This window comes from Crocodylus siamensis, chromosome 10 (assembly GCF_052110815.1).
Source record: "Crocodylus siamensis isolate JL-2025a chromosome 10, ASM5211081v1, whole genome shotgun sequence".
Lineage (NCBI taxonomy): Eukaryota > Metazoa > Chordata > Crocodylia > Crocodylidae > Crocodylus > Crocodylus siamensis.
This window is the reverse complement of record NC_143404.1, coordinates 6,951,038-6,970,954: the sequence shown is the minus strand read 5'-3', so window position 1 is coordinate 6,970,954 and position 19,917 is coordinate 6,951,038. Positions and strand designations below refer to the sequence as shown.

General features: G+C 42.8%; 1 protein-coding gene and 1 long non-coding RNA gene across 4 annotated transcripts; one reads left to right on the top strand and one right to left on the bottom strand.

The window, feature by feature from the left end:
* Window positions 1–3,348: 3,348 nt before the first annotated feature.
* On the top strand, window positions 3,349–11,159 carry LOC149856181 (neuropeptide Y receptor type 6-like). Of its 3 annotated transcripts, none has more exons than XM_090021002.1 (3): window positions 3,349–4,947; window positions 7,273–7,327; window positions 8,423–11,159. In XM_090021002.1, the coding sequence occupies exon 3, from the start codon at window positions 8,602–8,604 to the stop codon at window positions 9,721–9,723; it is 1,122 nt and encodes a 373-aa protein (XP_089877128.1). In that variant the 5' UTR covers window positions 3,349–4,947; window positions 7,273–7,327; window positions 8,423–8,601; the 3' UTR covers window positions 9,724–11,159. The 3 variants fall into 3 exon arrangements, with proteins under 3 accessions (XP_089877128.1, XP_089877125.1, XP_089877127.1); XM_090020999.1 differs by having other exon boundaries at window positions 7,244–7,327; XM_090021001.1 differs by having other exon boundaries at window positions 7,244–7,327; window positions 7,437–11,159.
* Window positions 8,669–19,611, bottom strand: LOC149856180 (uncharacterized). The gene is made up of 3 exons (XR_016438400.1): window positions 19,433–19,611; window positions 11,140–18,666; window positions 8,669–8,778 (listed from the first exon to the last, which is right to left on the bottom strand). It is a non-coding gene; the product is annotated as an uncharacterized LOC149856180 (long non-coding RNA).
* Between the last annotated feature and the right edge of the window lie 306 nt (window positions 19,612–19,917).

Here is a 19,917-nt window from a genome sequence, read left to right as displayed (position 1 = left end):
CGTTTGCCAGAACAGTGAGAAATAAACTCATTTGGGGAATTTCAGGGGTTTTTTGCAATGACTCCCACCCCCCAGATCATCAGCCTTTCTTTTATTAAATTTGTTAGGGGGGGCAATAATAGGGAATAGGGAAATCCAAAGAAAATGATTAAGTGGAAAAGAAGTTGCTACAAGTTTCTCCTTCATCACTTCACATTCTTTTAGTTTCTTAACATTAGCTCACCAATCTGCCCCCAGATCTTGGAAAGGTCCATTTCTTCTTGCTTATCCATGCTTCCTTGATGGATTAGCAAGATCTATCATGGAGATTAGGCCAAATCTCAGTTGTACTAGTGTGAATCCAAAGTACTTCTTTTCCTTGAGAAGAAGCAAAAATGGTATAGATACATTACTTAAATGTAGCTTTCTCCAGGATGAGAGGGCAGTAGCTAGGAGCTCAAAAATAATCCTGCACAGTTCTGTAGTGACAGGCAATTTTAACCAGCACATTAGACACAGCTTTCATTCTTACCGAAGAGTGGGTGCGCCTACATGAGATGATTTACTGCTCAGTAGAGCTAATTACTGCTCAGTAAGTGTCCGCATCTACACATAGATGTGCACCGTGCAGTGAGTGGTTCTAATCACAAGTAAATTTGCTACCTGCAAATGCAAGTAGCAGATTTATTTGTGGTTAGTAACTGCGCAATAGTGCATGTGTAGATCCCTGACCAGGAGTATATGTGCTCCCAGTCAGCCAGGCAGCAGCAAGCAAAAGATTGCTCCCTGCCCCCAGGAGCTGCCTGTTCCTGGGGTTCAGGGACAGCCTCCCAATGTCCCAGCAGCAGGGAGCTCCCAGCCCCCACTCCTTATCAGCCAGCACCAGCTCTGTGATCTCGGGGCCAGCACTGGGAGGTCCTTATCTCCCAGCCCAAGCCCTGCAGTCGCAGGACCCAGGCTGGGAGATCCTTATCTCCTAGCTCCAGCTCTGCAGCCACTGCTGGCTGCCTCACTGACGGATAGGGGCAGGGCGCTCACCTGCAGCTCTTTCCAAGTCCCCAGCCCCCGATCAGGGAGCCAGCGCCAGGACCTCCCTGCTGCCAGGACAAGGGAACATTGTCCCCACATGGACTCCAGTGGTAGAGCCCACCCCAGCAGCAGAAAGCTCCCTAGGGGCAGAGATCAATGTCCCAGCCCCCACCAGAAGACAGCCATCTCCTGGTCCAGTGCTCCCTACCAGCCCCTGGGCTAGCACCCATGGGGAAGCTAGAGCTCCCCCTGGCTGCTGCAGGGGGCCAGTGCAGGGCCAGCAGGGGCAGGAGCAGATTGCTTCCACGAGCAGCAAATCTGCTCCCAAGACCCTGCCTGTGTAGATGCCTGCCCAGGTCAGCTTACTCAAAGTAAATCCTGCATTATTTGCATGTGGAAATGCACTCAGTGTCTCAGGAACTTTACTGTAGACACTGAGGGCTCTGGGACCTCTTTGCCTTCATTGGGAGTGGAAAATGATCTGCATCTTTCCCAAATCCATTCCTTTTTTCAGGTCCCACATCAGTTGTACTCACAATTATTCCAAACCCAGAATTTTCCATGCTGCGCCAAGTGGCAGAGGGGAGGCACAATCCATAGATCCAAATGATTCTCCTTGAATCTCTGAGTGGCTTTACTTTTAAGTAGTTTGACAATATGAAAAAAACCTCCAGCAAGTGAAAGTTTTATTACCTACTTTCTTGGTCATTGTAGCAGGGGATCCTGGGGAGTAGATCAGTGAAGAAATGCTTCCATGAATAATCTCACAGCATCAATTAATCGGCCTTGTCAGATGATACTGTAGCATCACCCCAGGAAGCACAGTTACTCTCATCCACATTATAGTATCATGGAAACTGTAACCTTTGGAGAGCAGTCCTGGAAAAAATGTGGGGCAGCTGGAACAGCAAAGAGGTACCTATTTTGGAAAGGTGTGGAAAGAGGATGCTGGGATGCAGGTTAACAAGAGCATGAGAAGCAGAAGAGGGGGTTGGCATGTTCTGGAGTGTCACCAGTGAGGAGACAGACTACTGAAGATACAAAGGGAGAAGAATATAAGTTAAGTCCACAAATAAATGGATATTTGGGGCCTGAGGACTTGTCTAGCATAGGCGCCAACTTTCATTTTTGCCAGGGATGGAGGAGGACCTATGATGATGGACATGTGTAAAGTTTTATGCATTTCAGATGAAAGCATTCTTCCTGGGGGTGGGCAAGGCCCTCAGGTCCCCGCAAACTCAGCACCTATGCTGTCTAGGATCCCCGGTCATAGACATGAACCCCGTTATTCTAGGCACTATACAAATAAGAACAAAAAAAAATGACCTGTGCCCCAGGGACCTGAAAACCTAAGGGCATGTCTATGTCTATATATTGCAGTCAAAGGGGTGGCTACAGCTCATGTAGCTATGCCCAAACCAGCTATAAACTAGCTAGCACTGGGAATGCAACACAGGGCCAAGTAGCTATCCAGTCTTGGCTGAGTTTCATGGCTTGGGATGAGGTCTGGACTGGCATGACTACATTGCTATCAATACCTGCGCTAGCAAGACTATAGGCAACTCACCTATGTCTATACAGTCTGAAGCTACATCACTGAGTACAGGGTATAGCATACCTGCTGTCATGCTTTCAGGTGAATCCTACACATGGATGGAAGGCTTCCAGAACCAGGCATTCTCTTGGAAAAGCTCTGGAGATGCGACAGACTCAGAGTCATTCTTTCAAACACAAAAGCGAAACAACCCCCCACCTACTCCAATGTCCTCTCAATTCCTGAGAGTATGATCATGATCACCCTTGAACTGCTGAAGTGCCAGTGGTGGAGTAGTTACTACCTTTGCTTAGCACGGTCATTACAACTGCAATATGCTGTTCCTTTTTTTGTAATCACATTACATGCATTATAAACTGTGTCCCCTAATATACCTGCAGTTATACTTTCCAGCTAGTTAACGAATCTGTTGGCTGCTAAAAACCATCTGCCCATCATTTTTATTGCACAATTAAAAGAAGCATAACATATTTATATAAAAGTAAACATGATCCTGCTATTCATTAACCTGTTTGCAAACACAGACCCTAAAGAGTCTGCCTGAAAACAATAGACCTTGATCCATCAGTGCATGGCTATAGGCTTCACTTAGTCCACGCCAATTATTTCCTCCAAACCTGGGAGCTACACAGATCAAGAGCGGCTACATCCTCAAGCCTTTGGGACTGAACTTAATCTTGTTTGTCCCATAGTATATCAAAATTAAATCCAATGCAGCTAACAGGTTTGCACCAATGTAAAACTGATATGAGATCAGTATCAGAATGTATATATTTAATCCTTTTTTACGGGTGACTGTGACTCCAGGGATACATTTCATTAGAAACAGAGCAACCTATTTGAATATCTACCGAACCAAGCCTTTACTCCAAATTGAACCTGCCTGTTTTTGATGCTCATTGACTTCTCTCTTTGATTTTAAATTGGTGGATGTGTCTGATCTATATTGTATGTATTTCATGTTCAGGTGCCGTTCCACTTCTTGAGTACAACTGCTTCCAGAAGTTGAAATCTCAAAACCCTTTGGGAAAAGCTAGCCATGGGATTTCTGATCAAAAGCAGTTGGTATTAGAAATCTTTCAGGGAAACCTCTCATAACGTAAGCAAAGAACGTTGTGTTAAAACCTCACCTTTCAGCTCTCCCAACTTTTCAAGGCTCGTAGACCACAATTAGTCTTCATTAGCATGCAGTGGTAGCTACCGCAGCCAAGTGATCACTTGCATCCTGTTTTGCACGTCTCGCCTCCTCATTTCTCTCTCTCATTCTGACAATTCTTTTATTTTTCAAATATCACAGTCTGATCATGTATCTGGCTCCCCCAGCACTCCCCCTCAAAGACTACCTATGAGTTCCTCCTTGCTCTAATTTAACAGGCAATCTGCATCTGTTCTTCCTGAGCTCCCTACCTCCCCCCCACCAGCTGTTGACCTATTCCTTATTGCCATTGCCTCCCTAATATTGAACACCCACAAGATGGCACAGCATAAGCATGTAGAGTATGGGGGAGTGGGAAACAATGGGCAGGAAATTAATTCAAGGATTAAAAGTTCAGTATCCAGATACCATTCCCTGAGCAAAGCAATTCCTTTCTTATCACCCCCTCCTCATTTCTAAATATTTACTATGTAAGCAGCTAATGATCTATATAAATGCATGACTGTGCAAGGTATTCTAATTGTAAATTAATAAACCACAAACCTTATTTCTTCTCAAACCAGTGCTAAGATAATGGGCTGTGGTCTGATCTTGAGGGCTTTTTTTTTTTTTTTTATAGGACAGGTATAAAAAAACTAAATATGGTGATTTTCCCACTATAACCCTCTATCCTAATTATAATGGAACAAACAATGTTATTTCAATAGAACATGCATTCTCTTTCCAAGGAATCTACTGTATGCGTGTTGTATTTTCATTTTCCCCTCAGTAGAGAAGCAATAAGTCATCTGCAAATATTTATCTATATGAAATCCAGCATAGGATCTTATGAAAATATTTGTTCTATAGAGCAGATAACATAATTGAAAATGAGATTGCAGGATAATGGTTGGATTAAACAATAAAAAAGACCAGAGAAAGAAAACATCACCCCCATAATTACTGGTCCTCTCTCCTCCCTGCTTATTGGTGTCTCCCTCCCTCTGGATTCCAGAGCTTGTTTTATTTCTCAGCAGCTGGTCTACAGTGCGGGAGCTTCGACTCACAGTGGGAAACCTGAATGAAACTGCAGTTTGTTTCAGAAAGGGAATAAAGAAAAGTTTATTTCTGGCGTTTGCAGCAGATGGACCTGCTTCTGATTCTCTTAGACACAAAGGCGGCTTTACAATATTCCTGAGAAAGAAACAAGAAAAACAAGAGTGGAAATATGACTTGAAATTTCCAACAGGTAAGAAGTCAGAGGATTCGTAGGCAAAATAAAGTACTACACCCTAAACCAGCTGAAGGAGAAAAACATCGCTGAAATATATATTTCCAAGTGTTGTTTTATTCTGCATTTCTGATTAAGGATGGTTGGAAAGCATAATGAAGATTACAGGTTTGTAATACCTGCAACTGTAAGTCTAAGATTTCTTTTTTTGCCAAACCTTTTATTGATCACTTTGGGGAAGAGGGGAGAATATTCAATTCCAGTATACCTAAAGAGTCCTTTGAATGAGGTGCTTATTTCCATATGCTTATTTTATGATCAAACTATGGCTTATAACTTTCTTTGACTTCTCAACATTTCAGCTTCAGGAATAACAGAACCAGAGTAAATGGTTTCTCTTTTGTGATGTTGTGAAACTGTCTGCTTATGGTACAGATTTTTTTTTTAAATGAGAGGAGCAAGGGGCATTGCAGAGTCACAGATATGACTTCTCATTCTAAACACTTCAAAAATTAGTCAGACTTTGTTTCATTTCAAGGAAGTAGCTGATGTTAACATTTACAATTGCTTTAAACAACGCTGATGCTTGTTACAATGGAGTTTAATTCATGCTGCCCAGCACAGTGATGTCATTTATTCTTCAAAGGCAGCATAGCTGAGACTGAATTTTCCAGAGGGGCGTAATAATTACCATATTGAGGGAATGATTAACTTACCTTTTATTATACTATACTATATACTTTTCTGAACCCACGTTGCAGAGCAATCCAGTAACAGTGTCCAATTATCAGAAATGAAGCTTTTCCCTGGAACAGTGACAAAAATACTTGGTGTGCGAAGAATGAATGAACTACAGCCCAACAGATTAGAAGGCTGTTAGGGACACTCCTTAAAGGTAACGTGCCAAACTAGTTGAGTCCAGGCTGCCGGCAGCAGGAGGACACTTGGCACTTGTTACTGGACTCTGCAACAGTGGCTAAGCTATTCAGCACAGCAAATAATGTGTAAAACATCTCAAAATGGACTCAGCTTTATCTCATACTTGGTCATCATAGCCCCCCCCCCCAACACACACACACACACACACACACACACACACACACACACACACTAGCAGAGAAGGCAGGATTTTTCTGGCAAGTTGCATGGCTCCTAGCTAGATCCTACTTCACCACCTGGTTTTCTCCAGGAGGTAAGGGTTTGGATGTGCACGGGGCAGGCCAGCAGAGTGATCAGAGCAAGTAGGAGAGGCCAGATGAACAGAGAATCTCCTCCCGGACAACAGCCTTTCTACAGAGCTGGACTCTGGATCCATGGACATCCCTGCACTAGCAGGGACTCCCTGTCTTTTCAGCACATGCATCCTGCTGTGTAGCACAAGTGCAGTAGGACAGTTATTGCCTCTCAGACCAGCAGTAGCTGATGCTGGAGTCCAGGGATATGTTGCATTTAACTGCTGTTCATCCTCCAGCTGGCTACGTCACGCCAGCTGCTTCATGCCCCAGCTATGTCGCCTGTTCACAAATGGCCTGACCTGCCAAGTACCAGCTCCTTCAGCGCCCACAGAAATACCTGAGTGGCAGTGTTTTTCAGGCCCATAACAGATGAGAGGACTAGTTGAGGTGCAGGGTACTATTGCCACCTGTTCTGTCCCCCGACTGTATGGCACATGCGAGGGACCAAGCAGGCTGTTTCATCCTCTAGATTGCACCGACACGCCAGGAGTGGCTTTGCAAGTCCCTTTTCCACTCCCTCACATATCTATCTGTACAAGATCAAGTCTGTCTCCTTAGGTTGGATGTGAGACTGAGTGTTTGGATCGCATTTGGATCAACAGGACCACAGAAAAGTAACAGGGAAAAAGCCATTCCCCATTCTGGCATAACTGAGCCAGACCTTTCTTTTCATCGTGCTCAGGGCGATTTATTCCTGCTTGCAATCAGTTCTTTCACAGATTCCTTAGACACAGTTTCTTGATCTGGAATGGCAGGGCAAATTGCAAACAGCTGCAGCAGAAGGAAGCCACCCAAGGTGGAATTTCAGATGAGGATTTTTTTTGTTTGGTTCAAGATGAGTATAGATCTGGGAGTCATAAAAATCTAGATACAGGCCCTCAGTTCAGTCATGAACTTGTTGTGCAACTACGTTCAAACCACTGAACAGCGCTGTACCTCATTGACCTAGTCATGCTAAACACTTTTTCTGTAAAATGTTTGACATGCAATTACAAAGCGTTCATCACAGTGATGAATTTTCTTTTATTTGTGTTTTTTCTTAAAACTTATATTGCTTCCTTTTCCTGGCTTCTTCACAGGGCTGTCACAGTGTAATATTTATTTCTAGGGGTAAAGAAGAACGTGCTTCTAGTTTCTTATAACTCCACAGACACAGGATTAAGGTGAGTCACATTTGTCTTGCCTTAAAAGGGATGTTAAATGTGATGCTAAACAGTTTTTAAAAACTAAAAAGGATGAACAAGCAGCTATGTGTGTCCTTTACCTTTTCAGGTTTGAAATGCTATGCCATCTCCTTGCCCCCCAGGCAGGGGGTCAGACTAGAAGATCTACAAGGTCCCTTCCAACCCTACATCTATGAATTTATGAAAATTTTTCAAGCCTTAAATTCACTACCATCTATTTATTAGTGCTGACCCAGATCTATTCGCATTTGCAATAGTTTTACAGCTTTCTAATGATGTCAACAGATATATTTTTACACATGTAAATCCAAAGGAAGTCAGAGAAAGAGTAGATCTTTGTTTCTAGAGATAAGCTATTGCACTTCAGATTCCTTTGTATGTATGCAGAGGAAAGCGAACCTGAGGCTAGATCCCACATGAAGATACTTGCACACATGACAAAGATGCTGTCTCCAAGACGGAAAGCAAAGTATCCTGCTGTTGCACCCTGGTCTGTTATTTCCCCCACTATTATGAGGTCCATATCCTGCAGAAGTCATGGCAATGGTATCCGAGGACAGGACACTGCATCTTGTAGAGTGGTTAGCATGCTTGGCCGCGTGCATTCCTTCACTTTGTCTGTATGATATTTTTTTAAGTTAATTCTGCCCAAACGTAATGGACTGTGTATGACTGTTGCAAGTGGTCAGAGTTTCAGCACACTATCACGTTGTAGAGTGGAAGAAGAAATGGGTGTCAGGCGTAAATTTAGCTCTTTTGACTACAGAAACAGGATTCCTTAGTTTCCCAATAATGGCTGGGCCATTTTTGGTCAAATATTCCAAAAGCGCACACCTTTAGCCAATGGCTGAGCCTAGACTGTTTCATCCCAGGAGGTGAAAGTTATCCACAACAGAAATAAGAGGCTTTGAGTGAAAACCATTAGGCAGCTTCATACAGCAAATATGCTGTAGTCTGTGAAAAAAAATCTGTCAAATCTTGGAGACGGCGGGTGCAGAAATCTCAGAAAAGCAAAGAAATCTGTTTTCCAAGAGACCTGACCATTAATGCTGTCCCCTTTGCTCTTATTTTCAGAATTCATCAATACTGTAAGTACGTCTATAAATCTGTACAAATACAGCTTTGTGAAGATCAATATAAAATTGGACCCTATTAAGGCCTTGGGAGGCTCCAAGCAAATATCTTCTAAATAATTAAGGCGAACAAAAAAACTCCCCATCCTAAAATTGTACCCATGGTTTCAGAGTTCCTTGATGATGGATAAAACAATTCAGCATCCCAGCGTGGGTTTGTCTAATCGAACCGTTGTAAATAGAAGCAACTCACAGTTCTCAGACTTTGAGTCGTGTCAGCTTTCTTTCCCTGCGGTCTTCTTGCTCATCACAGCTTACACCGTAGTTACCATAGTAGGGCTTTTTGGAAACCTTTGCCTGATTATTATAATAAAAAGACAGAAAGAAGCTCAAAATGTTACAAATATTCTGATTGCCAATCTCTCCTTATCGGACGTCATGATATGCATCATGTGCATTCCTGTCACTGTTGCATACGCTTTGATGGACTACTGGATTTTTGGCGAAGCCATGTGTAAAATAAGCTCGTTTGTACAAAGCATGTCTATCACAGTCTCTATATTCTCACTTGTGCTAATCGCTATTGAGAGATACCAGCTAATAGTACATCCCCGTGGCTGGAAGCCTAATATTTCACATGCTTACTGGGGAATTATCTTAATTTGGGGTTTTGCCCTCATCATATCCATTCCTTTTTTCATATTTCATCAATTAACTGATGAACCCTTTAAAAATCTCTCTCTCCATGGCGATTTCTACAAGAATAAAGTTGTTTGCATTGAGACATGGCCATCCATTACAGAGCGACTGATTTTCACCACCAGTCTCCTGGTTTTCCAGTACTGCCTCCCACTGGGTTTTATTTTTATCTGTTATCTCAAGATAGCTGTATGTCTCCGACGGAGACACGAAGTGGATAGGATGAGGGAGAATGAGAGCAGACTAAATGAGAACAGAAGGATTAACATGATGCTGATTTCAATTGTCGTGACCTTTGCTGCTTGCTGGTTGCCTCTGAATATATTTAATGTTGTTTTTGACTGGAATTATGAGGCCTTGATGAACTGCCACCATAATCTAGTGTTTACATTATGCCACTTAGTAGCCATGATCTCAACCTGCATCAACCCCATCTTTTATGGATTTCTTAACAAGAATTTCCAGAAGGATTTAATAGTGTTAATTCACCACTGCAGATGCTTGGCATCTCAGGAAGCTTATGAAAACATCACCCTTTCAAACCTGCAAACAGACATCTCTAAGGGGCCCCTGAAATCCAACAACCTGCCAGTGACTATTTAATATAATCCAGCCCAGAAGTTTCCAAAACTTTGTATTTATTGTGAAGTGACATTCTTTAGAGGAACTATCCAGGTCTCAATCCTGTTCCTACCGAAGTCTTTGCCACCAAGTTCAGCGAGGCAGGATTGTGCCCCAAAAGATAGATGTATTTTGTACTTTATTGGTAATTAATTCTAGCAAGTCACACCCAAGAACGTCAAAGTCAACGAGAGTGAAATACCAACAGTATCAGCATATCGGCTTTTTGCCTACGATTTCAAGGTGAGGGATGTGCTGCCAGAACACAGAAATAGTTGGCCATCTCAGCCCATGATATATGCAACAGTCCCTAGGTCAAACGGTTCCTCCTGGTCTGCCTACACAATCCAATTTTAACATCACCCCTGCAATCCCGTCAGTCCTTCAGCTGACATCCCTGGCCTTGTGCTTCTCAATGAACCATACTCATCTTTGCCCAACATCTCACAGAAACTATGCCAAACGCATGGTCAATCCTTCCAGAGGGAGTTGAGACAGGCAGGAACTTTAATTTAGATGTAGACAGTGAGGAAAGGCAAGGCGGGGGAGAAGCGAGATCTCCATGTTCTGGGCCTGAGCTTATAGGTGTTGGGTGCAAACAGCACCTGGGTCTGCACCTTCTCCTTACACCCTCGTGCTGGAGCAGTGGCAAGGATCTGGGGGAAGCAGAATGTGTGCCCCACGGATGGGTAACAGCACTTGTGAGAAAAGGAGAGGGGAGCCTCCCCTCCAGCTCTTCTTGCAACAAGGGCAAATGCTCTTGCTGCATGAGAATTGAGCCTGCAGAAGGCATCTCAGGTCCTCCTCAAGCAGGAGCCAAGGGCAGGCTCTGCTCCTAGAGCCTCCCTTGGCACCTGCAGGTTGGCCTGAGAAAAAAAAGTATTTCTCCTATACCTACCCCTATTGCCCCTTGCTTAGCTAGGGGCTGGCTGTGCCCAACAGAGACGTGAGGGGTCAAAATGTATTCTGCGGGACACCCCCTTAACGTGCTCATTTTATATAAGGAGCATGGGGTGCCATGCATCTCCCCCCTTCAGCTGCAGGTTAATTTGCTTCCTATTGATATAACCATTGACATGGTTAATTTGCTTCCTATTGATATAGAGTTTCCAAGCTTTTGCCACAAGGAAAAAGGCTAGCGTCTAGGGCTTTTTTGTTGTTTAGGAAAGCAAGGATAAGCCCAAATTGTGCTCTTACATGTCCTACCCAGCTCAACAGTGTTCCAGATAAAAATGCATAGGGCATTCTGCATAATTGCACTATATTCTCCTCACTCGCCAGTAGAAATTGTAGGGTTCTTTGTTTTAAATACCACCGGGCCCGAGAGCACGCTCACTGGAACAGCCGATATCAAACACGCTGTGAATTCAGAATTAGTCATTTGTTTCAGCTACTTACACAGACGAAAACTGGCTTCTCTGAAGGGAAAATGAGTCGCGTTCTTCAGGTTGAAGAGATTTTCTCCTCCCAATCCCCGTGTGTTACCAGGAGGTGAGATCCAGATGATGAGCCGTATGTTAGACAGGCTGGTTTTCGTTTCGGAGCGTGCGTCTAATTGAAAATACCTATAAAATGAAAATATAGTAGGGCCGTGCCTGGACATCTAAAGATATACTGTTAAAGCTAATTTTCTTCAAATTAAAGGATACTGAAAACTGTTTTACAATATAATACATTTTCAAAAATATGAGACGACTCATTGAAAATGTGCTCCAGCCTCCTCATGGTACCATCAGTGCAGACAATTAGGAATGGGGCTAATACACAAGTCCATTAGCTGCTCTTCGTATTGCACTACTATGATTGCACTTTATCCCCCGCTGGCTAGTTAGAACAGGTGTCTGCATTTCAACGCGCGCGTGTGTGTGGGTGGGGGGGGGGTGTGGGTGTCTTCTCTCACTCCACAAATCCTTCAACAGCAACTGATAATAATGTCACAAACCTAGCATAATTGCTATGTAGAAGGCTATACGTGGAAGTAATTTTTTCTTCTTTTTTTTTTCTAGTTGAGAAATAATGTTTTCAGACTTAACTTTATGCAGTCTTGTTTATTTATGCCTTCCAAGCCCTAGGCAGATCTGTTCAGAGATCAGTTAGCCCAAAGATAGTCAACCCATAGCTTGTGGCATAGATAAACCACTGTGTGGTATGCATCCAGTAGGTGATGGAGAAGGGAACGGCAACAGACAAGACAGGGTAGGGGATTGGAGAGCATTTGAAGTGGGTACAGGGCTTACCCTACATTACTCCTGCCAAAAAGGCTGGCCCCAACTGAATTTTAGTCTATCCCCTTACCAACAATGCAGGATCAATTATACCTGAACCATCTTCAAGATGAACATCTAACTTGTTTTTAAAAGCTTCCAAAAATGGAGATTCTACAGTTTTCCTAGGCAATCTGTTGTAGTGCCTAGCTATGCTTAGAAGTGAAAAGAAATTTTCTAACATTCAGCCTAAATCTCCCAGGTTGCAATTTAAGTATGTTGTTTCCTGCCCGATTCCTGGTGGGTATGGAAAACAATTGCAGAATCACTGAAAATGGGAGCTGGAAGGGAGCTCAGGAGGTCACATCCAGTCCAACCCCCTGATCAAAGCAGGACCAGCCCTAGCTGCATCATCCCAGCCAAGGCTTTGTTTAGCTGGGTCTTAAAAACCTCCAAGGATGGAGAGAGTCCAACACCTCTCTGGGTAAACTGTTTTAGTGCTTCATCACCCTGCTAGTGAGAAGGTTTTTCCTACTATCTAACCTAAACTTCTCTTGCTGCAACTGGAGCCCATTGCTCCTTGTTCTGTCATCTGTCCCACTGAGAATGGTTCAGCTCCATCCTCTTTGGACCCCCCTGCAGGGAGGTGAAGCCTACTATTCAATCCTCTCTCAGTCTTCTCTTCTCCAGACCAAATAAGCCCAGTTCCTTCAGCCTGTCCTCACAAGTCATGTTCCCCAACCGCCTAACCACTTTTGTTGCCCTCCGCTGGACTCTCTCCAATTTGTCCACATCCTTTATATAGTGGGGGGCCCAAAACTGGACTCCAGAGGTGGCCCCACCAGTGCCAAATAATTACTTCTCCCGATCTGCTGGCAACACTCCTACTAATGCAGCCCAGGATGCCATCAGCCTTCTTCACACCCTTGGCTCATATTCACCTTAGCCCCCACTGTAACTCCCATGTCCTTGGCTGCAGAGCTGCTGCTTAGCCAGTCAGTCCTAGCTTGTACCAGTGCATGGGGCTGTTCTGTCCTAAGTGCAGGACTTTGCACTTGTCCTTGTTGAACCTCATGAGATTCCTTTTGGTCCAATTCTCCAATTTTTCAAGGTCTCTCTAAATCCTTGCCCTACTCTCCAGTAGTACTCCCCCCCAGTTTGGTGTCATCCACAAACTCGGTGAGGATGCACTCTATCCCAGCTTCGAAGTCGTTGATGAAGTATAGCAGTTGCTGTTTAAGGAGAGCTGAGAGCTTTGTCCAAAGTGGGACCTGAACCCACAGTCCCTGGATCAAGGGACCAGTGCCTTGTTCATTAGGCACCAACAATTTATTAAACTTCCTCTTTGCAGCAACCTTTTATATATTTGAAGACCATTACCATCTCTCTCTTTTGGCTCCTTTCCACTCCACGCCCTCCCCTCAGATTAAAAAAAAAAATCTAAACCTTTTCTCATGCATCATGTTTTCTTTACCTCTGATCATTTTTATTGCTCTCCTGGGAGATCTCTCCAACTGGCTTGCATCTTTCTTGAAGTGAATGTAGTTCCCCAGTTGAAGTCTTACCAAGTGCTGAATAGACCAGAAGGATTACTCCAAATGGCTTACATAGAAAAATGCTTGGTTATATGTCCCAGGATGAGTTCTGTACTTTTCTCAACTTTATGACACTGTTGAGTCTCAGCTGATTCACTAACCCCAACTGCTTTTTTTTCAGAACTGCTGCCTAGCTAGTCGTTCCCCATCTTGTGTTTGTGCAGCTGCTATTCCTACCTAAGGGTGGTACTTTGCGCTTGTCCTTATTAGAATGGCATCCAATTTATTTCAATTATTTTTCCAGTTTCTCAAGATTAGTTTGAATTTTAATCCTGTTCTCCAAAAGTGCTCAACTGGGATATATTGCAGGCATCATCTGAAAGTTTAATAAGTATACGGTCTAGTCAATTATCCAAGTTGCTAATGAAAGCATCGATTAGTACCAGGCCTACAACAGATTCCCTGCAGAACCCTATTCGATGCATCCTTCCAGTTTGGCAGGAAACCACTGACAGCTATGATATAAGGATTGCTTTCCAACTGGTTATACAACTGCCTCAGTAGTCTGATAGTCCCCTCGACTGCTTATAAGAAAGTCATGAGACAGAGTGAAGTAGCTTACCAATGTCAAGCTATTTTGCAGCTACTGCTTCTTTCCTAAGCTTTTTGTTTTTTAAATTCTGTCTCAGAAGGATAATAGGTTGATTCAACGAGATTTGTTTTTTGTCAGATCCACGGTGGCTGTTTATCACCTTGTTACCTTTCAAACACACATAAACAGGTTATTTGTTCCAGTATTTTTCTGGGAATTGAAATAAGACTAACCAGTCACATATTCCCTAAGTCCTCCCATTTCTATTTTTCAAAAGACGGGCACTTTGTTTGCCCTTTTCCAGCTTTCTGGCCCCTCGTCTACCCTCCATGTGCTCTCAAAAACGACTGCTAGTGGCTTCGACATTGCTTCAGCCAGATCCCCAAGTATTCTGGGGTAAATTTCACCAGGCCCAGCTAATTTGAAAACAACTAATTTATCCAAGTACGTTCTGTTCTCTCCCTCCCTCTTTCAGCCCAACTTGTCCAATGTCACCAACACTAATTGATCCCAATTGGCTGCTTTTTTATTTTTATTTTTATTTAAGTGAAGCCTGATACAAAAAGCATGAAATCATTCAGCTTCATCCATTATTAGTTTTCCCTCCCCATCGAGGTTCAGACCAACTCTTCCCTTCGTCTTCCTGGTACCATACTTCTAAAACCTTTGCTACAATTCCTGTTCCTTGCTAGTTGCATCTCATTTTGTGCCTCAGCCTTTCTGACATTTATCCCTACGCCTTCATCTCCTTCTGAACAGTGTTATTAACTTTTTTTAGTTACAGCAGTTACAGACGGGAGATTGTAAAGGACAGGACATCTCGGTGTTCACTGTGCCCCAGGGTGTTAGTATGGTTTGATTTGCAAGCTAGATACGTGCACGCCAAAGGAGTCTAAAAGCATTTCAGTTCCCTGGAGACTTGCAAATGGTGAGAAAGAGCTGTACACCAGGCTGTAGTGTATCACATAAAACATCACATACTCCCCAGAAAAGCTCAGTGAATCCTATATAGGTTTCACAAACCCAACTAAGACCGCTGGGAGTTTTGTCTGAGCAAGAGATGTGGACCTGATGATGCTGAATCCTATCAGTTCTTTTACTACAACACCAGGCACATTACAAAAGGTTTAATAACTTAGTTTCAGCAGCTCCCCAAAACCTTGCATCTAAATCACAAGGAACTAACGTGTCAGGATTGAAAGATTGATTCTTAAAACCACAAATACACATTCTTTTGTCTGACATCAGGGAAAATTAACTAGCAGTCACATAACAACAAGGCTTCCTGGTAGAGCATGTACTGTGAAAGTTACCTTTACATTTTAAATTCTCTGGAGCAGGGATTAGCATTTATCACACTTGTACGGCACTTAGAGTAATGGAACTACGACTTGGTTGAATTTTCCTCGTGCTGCTGCAGCAGCATAAGTGTGAACTAATTATTCCTAATCCTTCACGCTCCAAGAGAGGCCTGTGAAGAGACGCTAGAGCATTTGTAACAGTTTGCAAGGGGCTGCTTAAGTGTTTCCCGATTCACTCTGAGCGGGAAGGGGAAGGTGCTACAGATGCCAATGAACGCAGCTTTCTTATGAGAAAGTATTACTTACATGAATAAAGACTGCAGAATTAGACAACCAGTAATTAAGGACCTGGCTGATAAATTTGGACTGAGGAGCAATGGTACAATTAGGTAATTTGCTAATTACATCGAAGAATTAGGTATTAAAAAGTAGAACTTCTCTTTCTTTTCCATTTTCAGTTCCTAAATACGTACATCTGTCTTGTGTAGCACAGAGCTGATATATTCTGAAGAAGATAAAGACTTGTTAAGGACTAAGGGACAGATATTTTGGTGCCCAAGTACCTTGAAAAAATCTGACTCTAAGGCCCTTTGCATTTGAAAGGAGTCCTGCTAATGAGACAGGCAATTCTGCCATCAGTTCCAAGGGCCCAAATCCTTGGCTGGCTCAATTGCTTCCCTTCACTGTCATCCCCATTTACATCAGCCCAGCAGGGATGGCACCAGTATGCAATGAGCCCCATAGTCATTAATAAGACAGCTGAACTTAGCACGATTAATCAGAGTAGATGCTCTACAATCCTGGCAAGGGTGGGCTAGAATCCGTTCCAGGTGGAAAGCCAGGGTCGTTTCACAGAACAGTAAAACCGTTCTATTACGTGCATTTACTTACAGCAGATCTAACCCAGAAGCTTTACCTGTCTGGGATTTCCAAGCCCTATCTATGAACCTCTCTTTATAAGATGCTAAACGTTCTCAGTAAAAAACAGCAAATCATTAGGATCCTTCCTGTAGTCTTTTTGTTTGTTTGTTTTAAATGCATTCAAGATCCTTGCTTTAAAAAAAAAATCCCATTCAACAGATTCTTGCCGAGATGCAATGAGCCAGATTCCTTCCTCTGCTGATTTCATACTTCCCTGACAGCACCACGGCCAGAACCGGGCCTCGTGATGGGCAGAGAGTTTTCCCGGAGTGGGGAACTGGCTCCCGCAGCCACTTCTCTCCCGACCCAGGCACAAAGAGCAAGTCAGGGGAGCGTGAAACATCCCTGCACTTTATTTAAATTCTTAGCAGCCCAATGATCCATTAAGGATTGGAGCCACCTGGTTCAAGTCAAGGCAGCCTTAAGGCTGAATTATAGCCACGGTCCCTCTTTCTTGTCCAATTGATTCAAGTAGATAGGTAATATATCTGCTATGGTGTGAAATAGTTAAACAAGAGCACTTTGTTAGTGTTTTCTGTATATTCATCTCATTCTGATGAAAGTTAAATTAAGAAACCAATTTTTCAAATCTTATCACAGGAATAAAAATTCTCTTCATTATCCAGGTGGAAGCACTTTGGGCACTGAGATTACTTCAGAGTTAATATTAATTGTGCCTTGACTTCATCATGATGTTTTATTTCTGACACATTCATTTGGATGAAATGTTGACAATCTGACTCAGTGCTGAACAGGTCTACCGGCTACCCAGCATCAGCTTCTTATGGGGCACTTTAAAAGATATTAGGTCAAAGCACTGCTCATTAAGCGGGTCCATTTTAGTGGGCTCTGAAAAGGCTCATGCATTTGTGCTATTACCTGTACATGATATGCACTAGCTTATATTTGGTCTGAACCAACCTTCACTGAAGTCCTATTGATTTTAATTGGAACTGGATCAGAGGGCATATAAGGGTTATTGCTTGGAAAACATAAGCAACATAGATTTCTCTTTTGGGCATATTTAAATGTTGTGATTATAATTGTGGCAACATACAGTATACAGGCACTTCTCAAATTAGTTTATCCCACACAAATACTGACCATAAGGTATATTTTCTCTATACAAGAGGAGACCGCAATCATGTTGTATTATTAAACTTTGTAATCCACTGTCACAGAGCACTTTCAATTGCACAATGGAAAACCCATGGTCTTGGAAAGAGGCAGTTTGAATGTGAGAAGCTCGAAGGGATGTATGCAGTCCAAAGCTTCTTCTAAATCAGCACACAAGTAATCTCAGCTGCAAAGTCCAAGCCTGTGTCAAAAATGTGTTCACATGCTACACTCATGAAGATACATTCACTATCTGGATAGATAGCCCTCTAAATGGATGTACTTATATATGTATTAGTCTCACATGATTCCTGCTCAGTTTGACTGTAAGTGTATGTAGCTTGACTTAGATATTTGGAAAAAAAAAATGTTCATTGTAAGGAATAAGATTCCTAGAGCGTATGTTCAATTGGATGCTGTTTGTAAACAAAAAAAAAATGTGCATGTGCAAACACTGTCATTTCTATTTTTCATTTAAATGGTTTCACTTTGTATTGTACTTTGACAAATAAATGTTATACCTGTATGAAACCACTGGGTTGTCTGACTGGGAAATGTTATTCCATTCAACTTTAGTAACACCGCTCTGTAAAAGCAGTCCCGGTTTTGGATTTGGTCCGCTTGTGTTTTAGATGAGAAGCTTTTAATAAGTCTTTCCTTACTTGTCACTTGTGGAAATAGTAAACACAACTTCAGTCTCATCTGAAAATCTCAGCACCTAGCACGTTTCGTTTCAGAATCAAATGGCAATAACAGCAGAACCGAAATATTTCAAGATGCTGGTGATGTCTACGATTGTGGAGGACAGGTTCCTAAAACCGGGATCCGTTGCATGAATTCCTATGGTGGGGGTAGGACAGCTTATTTTTCTGCTGGTATTTTGTGATTTGATGGCAAATGTCCCCAGGACTTCTAGGACAGTTGCCCTGAGACTATACCAGGTACACCAAACACTGGATTCCCTCTTGAGCCTCGTGATCTTTAGGGCAAAAATCTCCAGGCAGCTGGTTAAATGCTCAAGAAAAACTATCCAGAACACCAATATTGTAAGTATTCCTCAGAGTGCTGAACTGCAGACAAATTGGCAGGTATCCAGTCTTGATGTAGCAGCCACTGCTGGGGTTTTAAATCCATAAGCGACTAGTTGTGAGAGAGGGAGTTTTGCATTCTCCTGTTCGAGCCAAATACACCGATAATTCACTTCGATGGGTCAGCAGTATTTATTTATTCCTGCCAGGTATTGATAGAAAGCTTTTCTGGAAGCAAGAATGAAAACCAAGTAAGATGAATTTTAGAAAGCAAATATTTGGGATTTCTCATGAACTGACCCAAGTCCAACTTACAAAGATAGAAAATGTAAGACTTGGGATGAAGTCCCTGGGACAAAATTCAGGTTTCTGAAGCCTGATAGTACCAATTCCTAGCTTTGCTATGGACTTCATGTCTGACTATGAGCAACGCTTAATTTCTCTCTTCCTCAGTTTGCCCATCTGTAAAATGGGAAGGTTAGCTTTCTGCTCCACCTAGCCTCTTTTGGGCTAGGCTTGTACTTAAATTGCTTTTTAAGGCAGGAACTGTTTCTTATGGGGTCTAGCATGATTGAACCCTGATCTTAGGGTTTCTAAACACATCTGTAGCATAAATAAAGGAAAACTTCATACTAAGGATGATTTCTTTTCTTGAAGAATTCACGAACTGATGTTGCTTTCTTGCCAGACTCAACTGAGGAAGTCTAGTCCTTGCCCTGAGGCCTATCATAATAGCTAACAGACAAGAGATCGAGCATACTTACCGCTACAATTAAAAACCTAATTGAGTAAGGTGAATAGGAAAAAGCTTGTAGCGGTGGGTGGGGGAATGCATCTCTACTGAGAAGAGAAAACGGGGTATAACCTCTGCAAAGAGAAGACGGAAGGATTGCAAATGTGGTTGAGTAGAAAGTGACAGACTTGATCAATATAAGGCGACCGCACTCCTTTCAATGTTATGCTAACGATCCGCTTTCGATGTCAGAGTTCCCACCTTGTAGTAATCATTTTCCTCCAATAACGTTCCTTTTAGTGCTTGGTTGGCTTCCATACAAATCCACTGATGGCTTTTCATTCATTTTTCATAGACTTTGCTATCAGTCAGGGGGTATTTACATAACGTGATGGAAGCGTCAGCTGTACTGAATTATGTTCTGCATAGGCCCGAAGTCATTTCTCCCTTGCTGTTAATGAGAAATAACAGTCTGCATCAGGTAAATGCAAGAGCTGTAATAGCTTTATCAAGTCACCTTAGTTCTTTTGGCAGGTGGAGGAAGTTCTCAAAACTTTTTCAGACCATGACCACATGTGGTTGAGTGACTGAATTCGTCCTTGCAGTGTCCCTTAGCACAGTGAAACGCAGGCTGCACTTAACCCTCCATCTGAGACACACAGCTTGTGCTGCATTGTGATACCATGGGGTCCGCCAGCTGCTGACCCCACATAAGGAATCACGAAATAAACTACTACACTGCACTC

Coding starts and splice junctions, on each gene's coding strand:
- LOC149856181 (XM_090021002.1), top strand. CDS start 8,602: ATGATGGATAAAACAATTCAGCATCCCAGCGTGGGTTTGTCTAATCGA.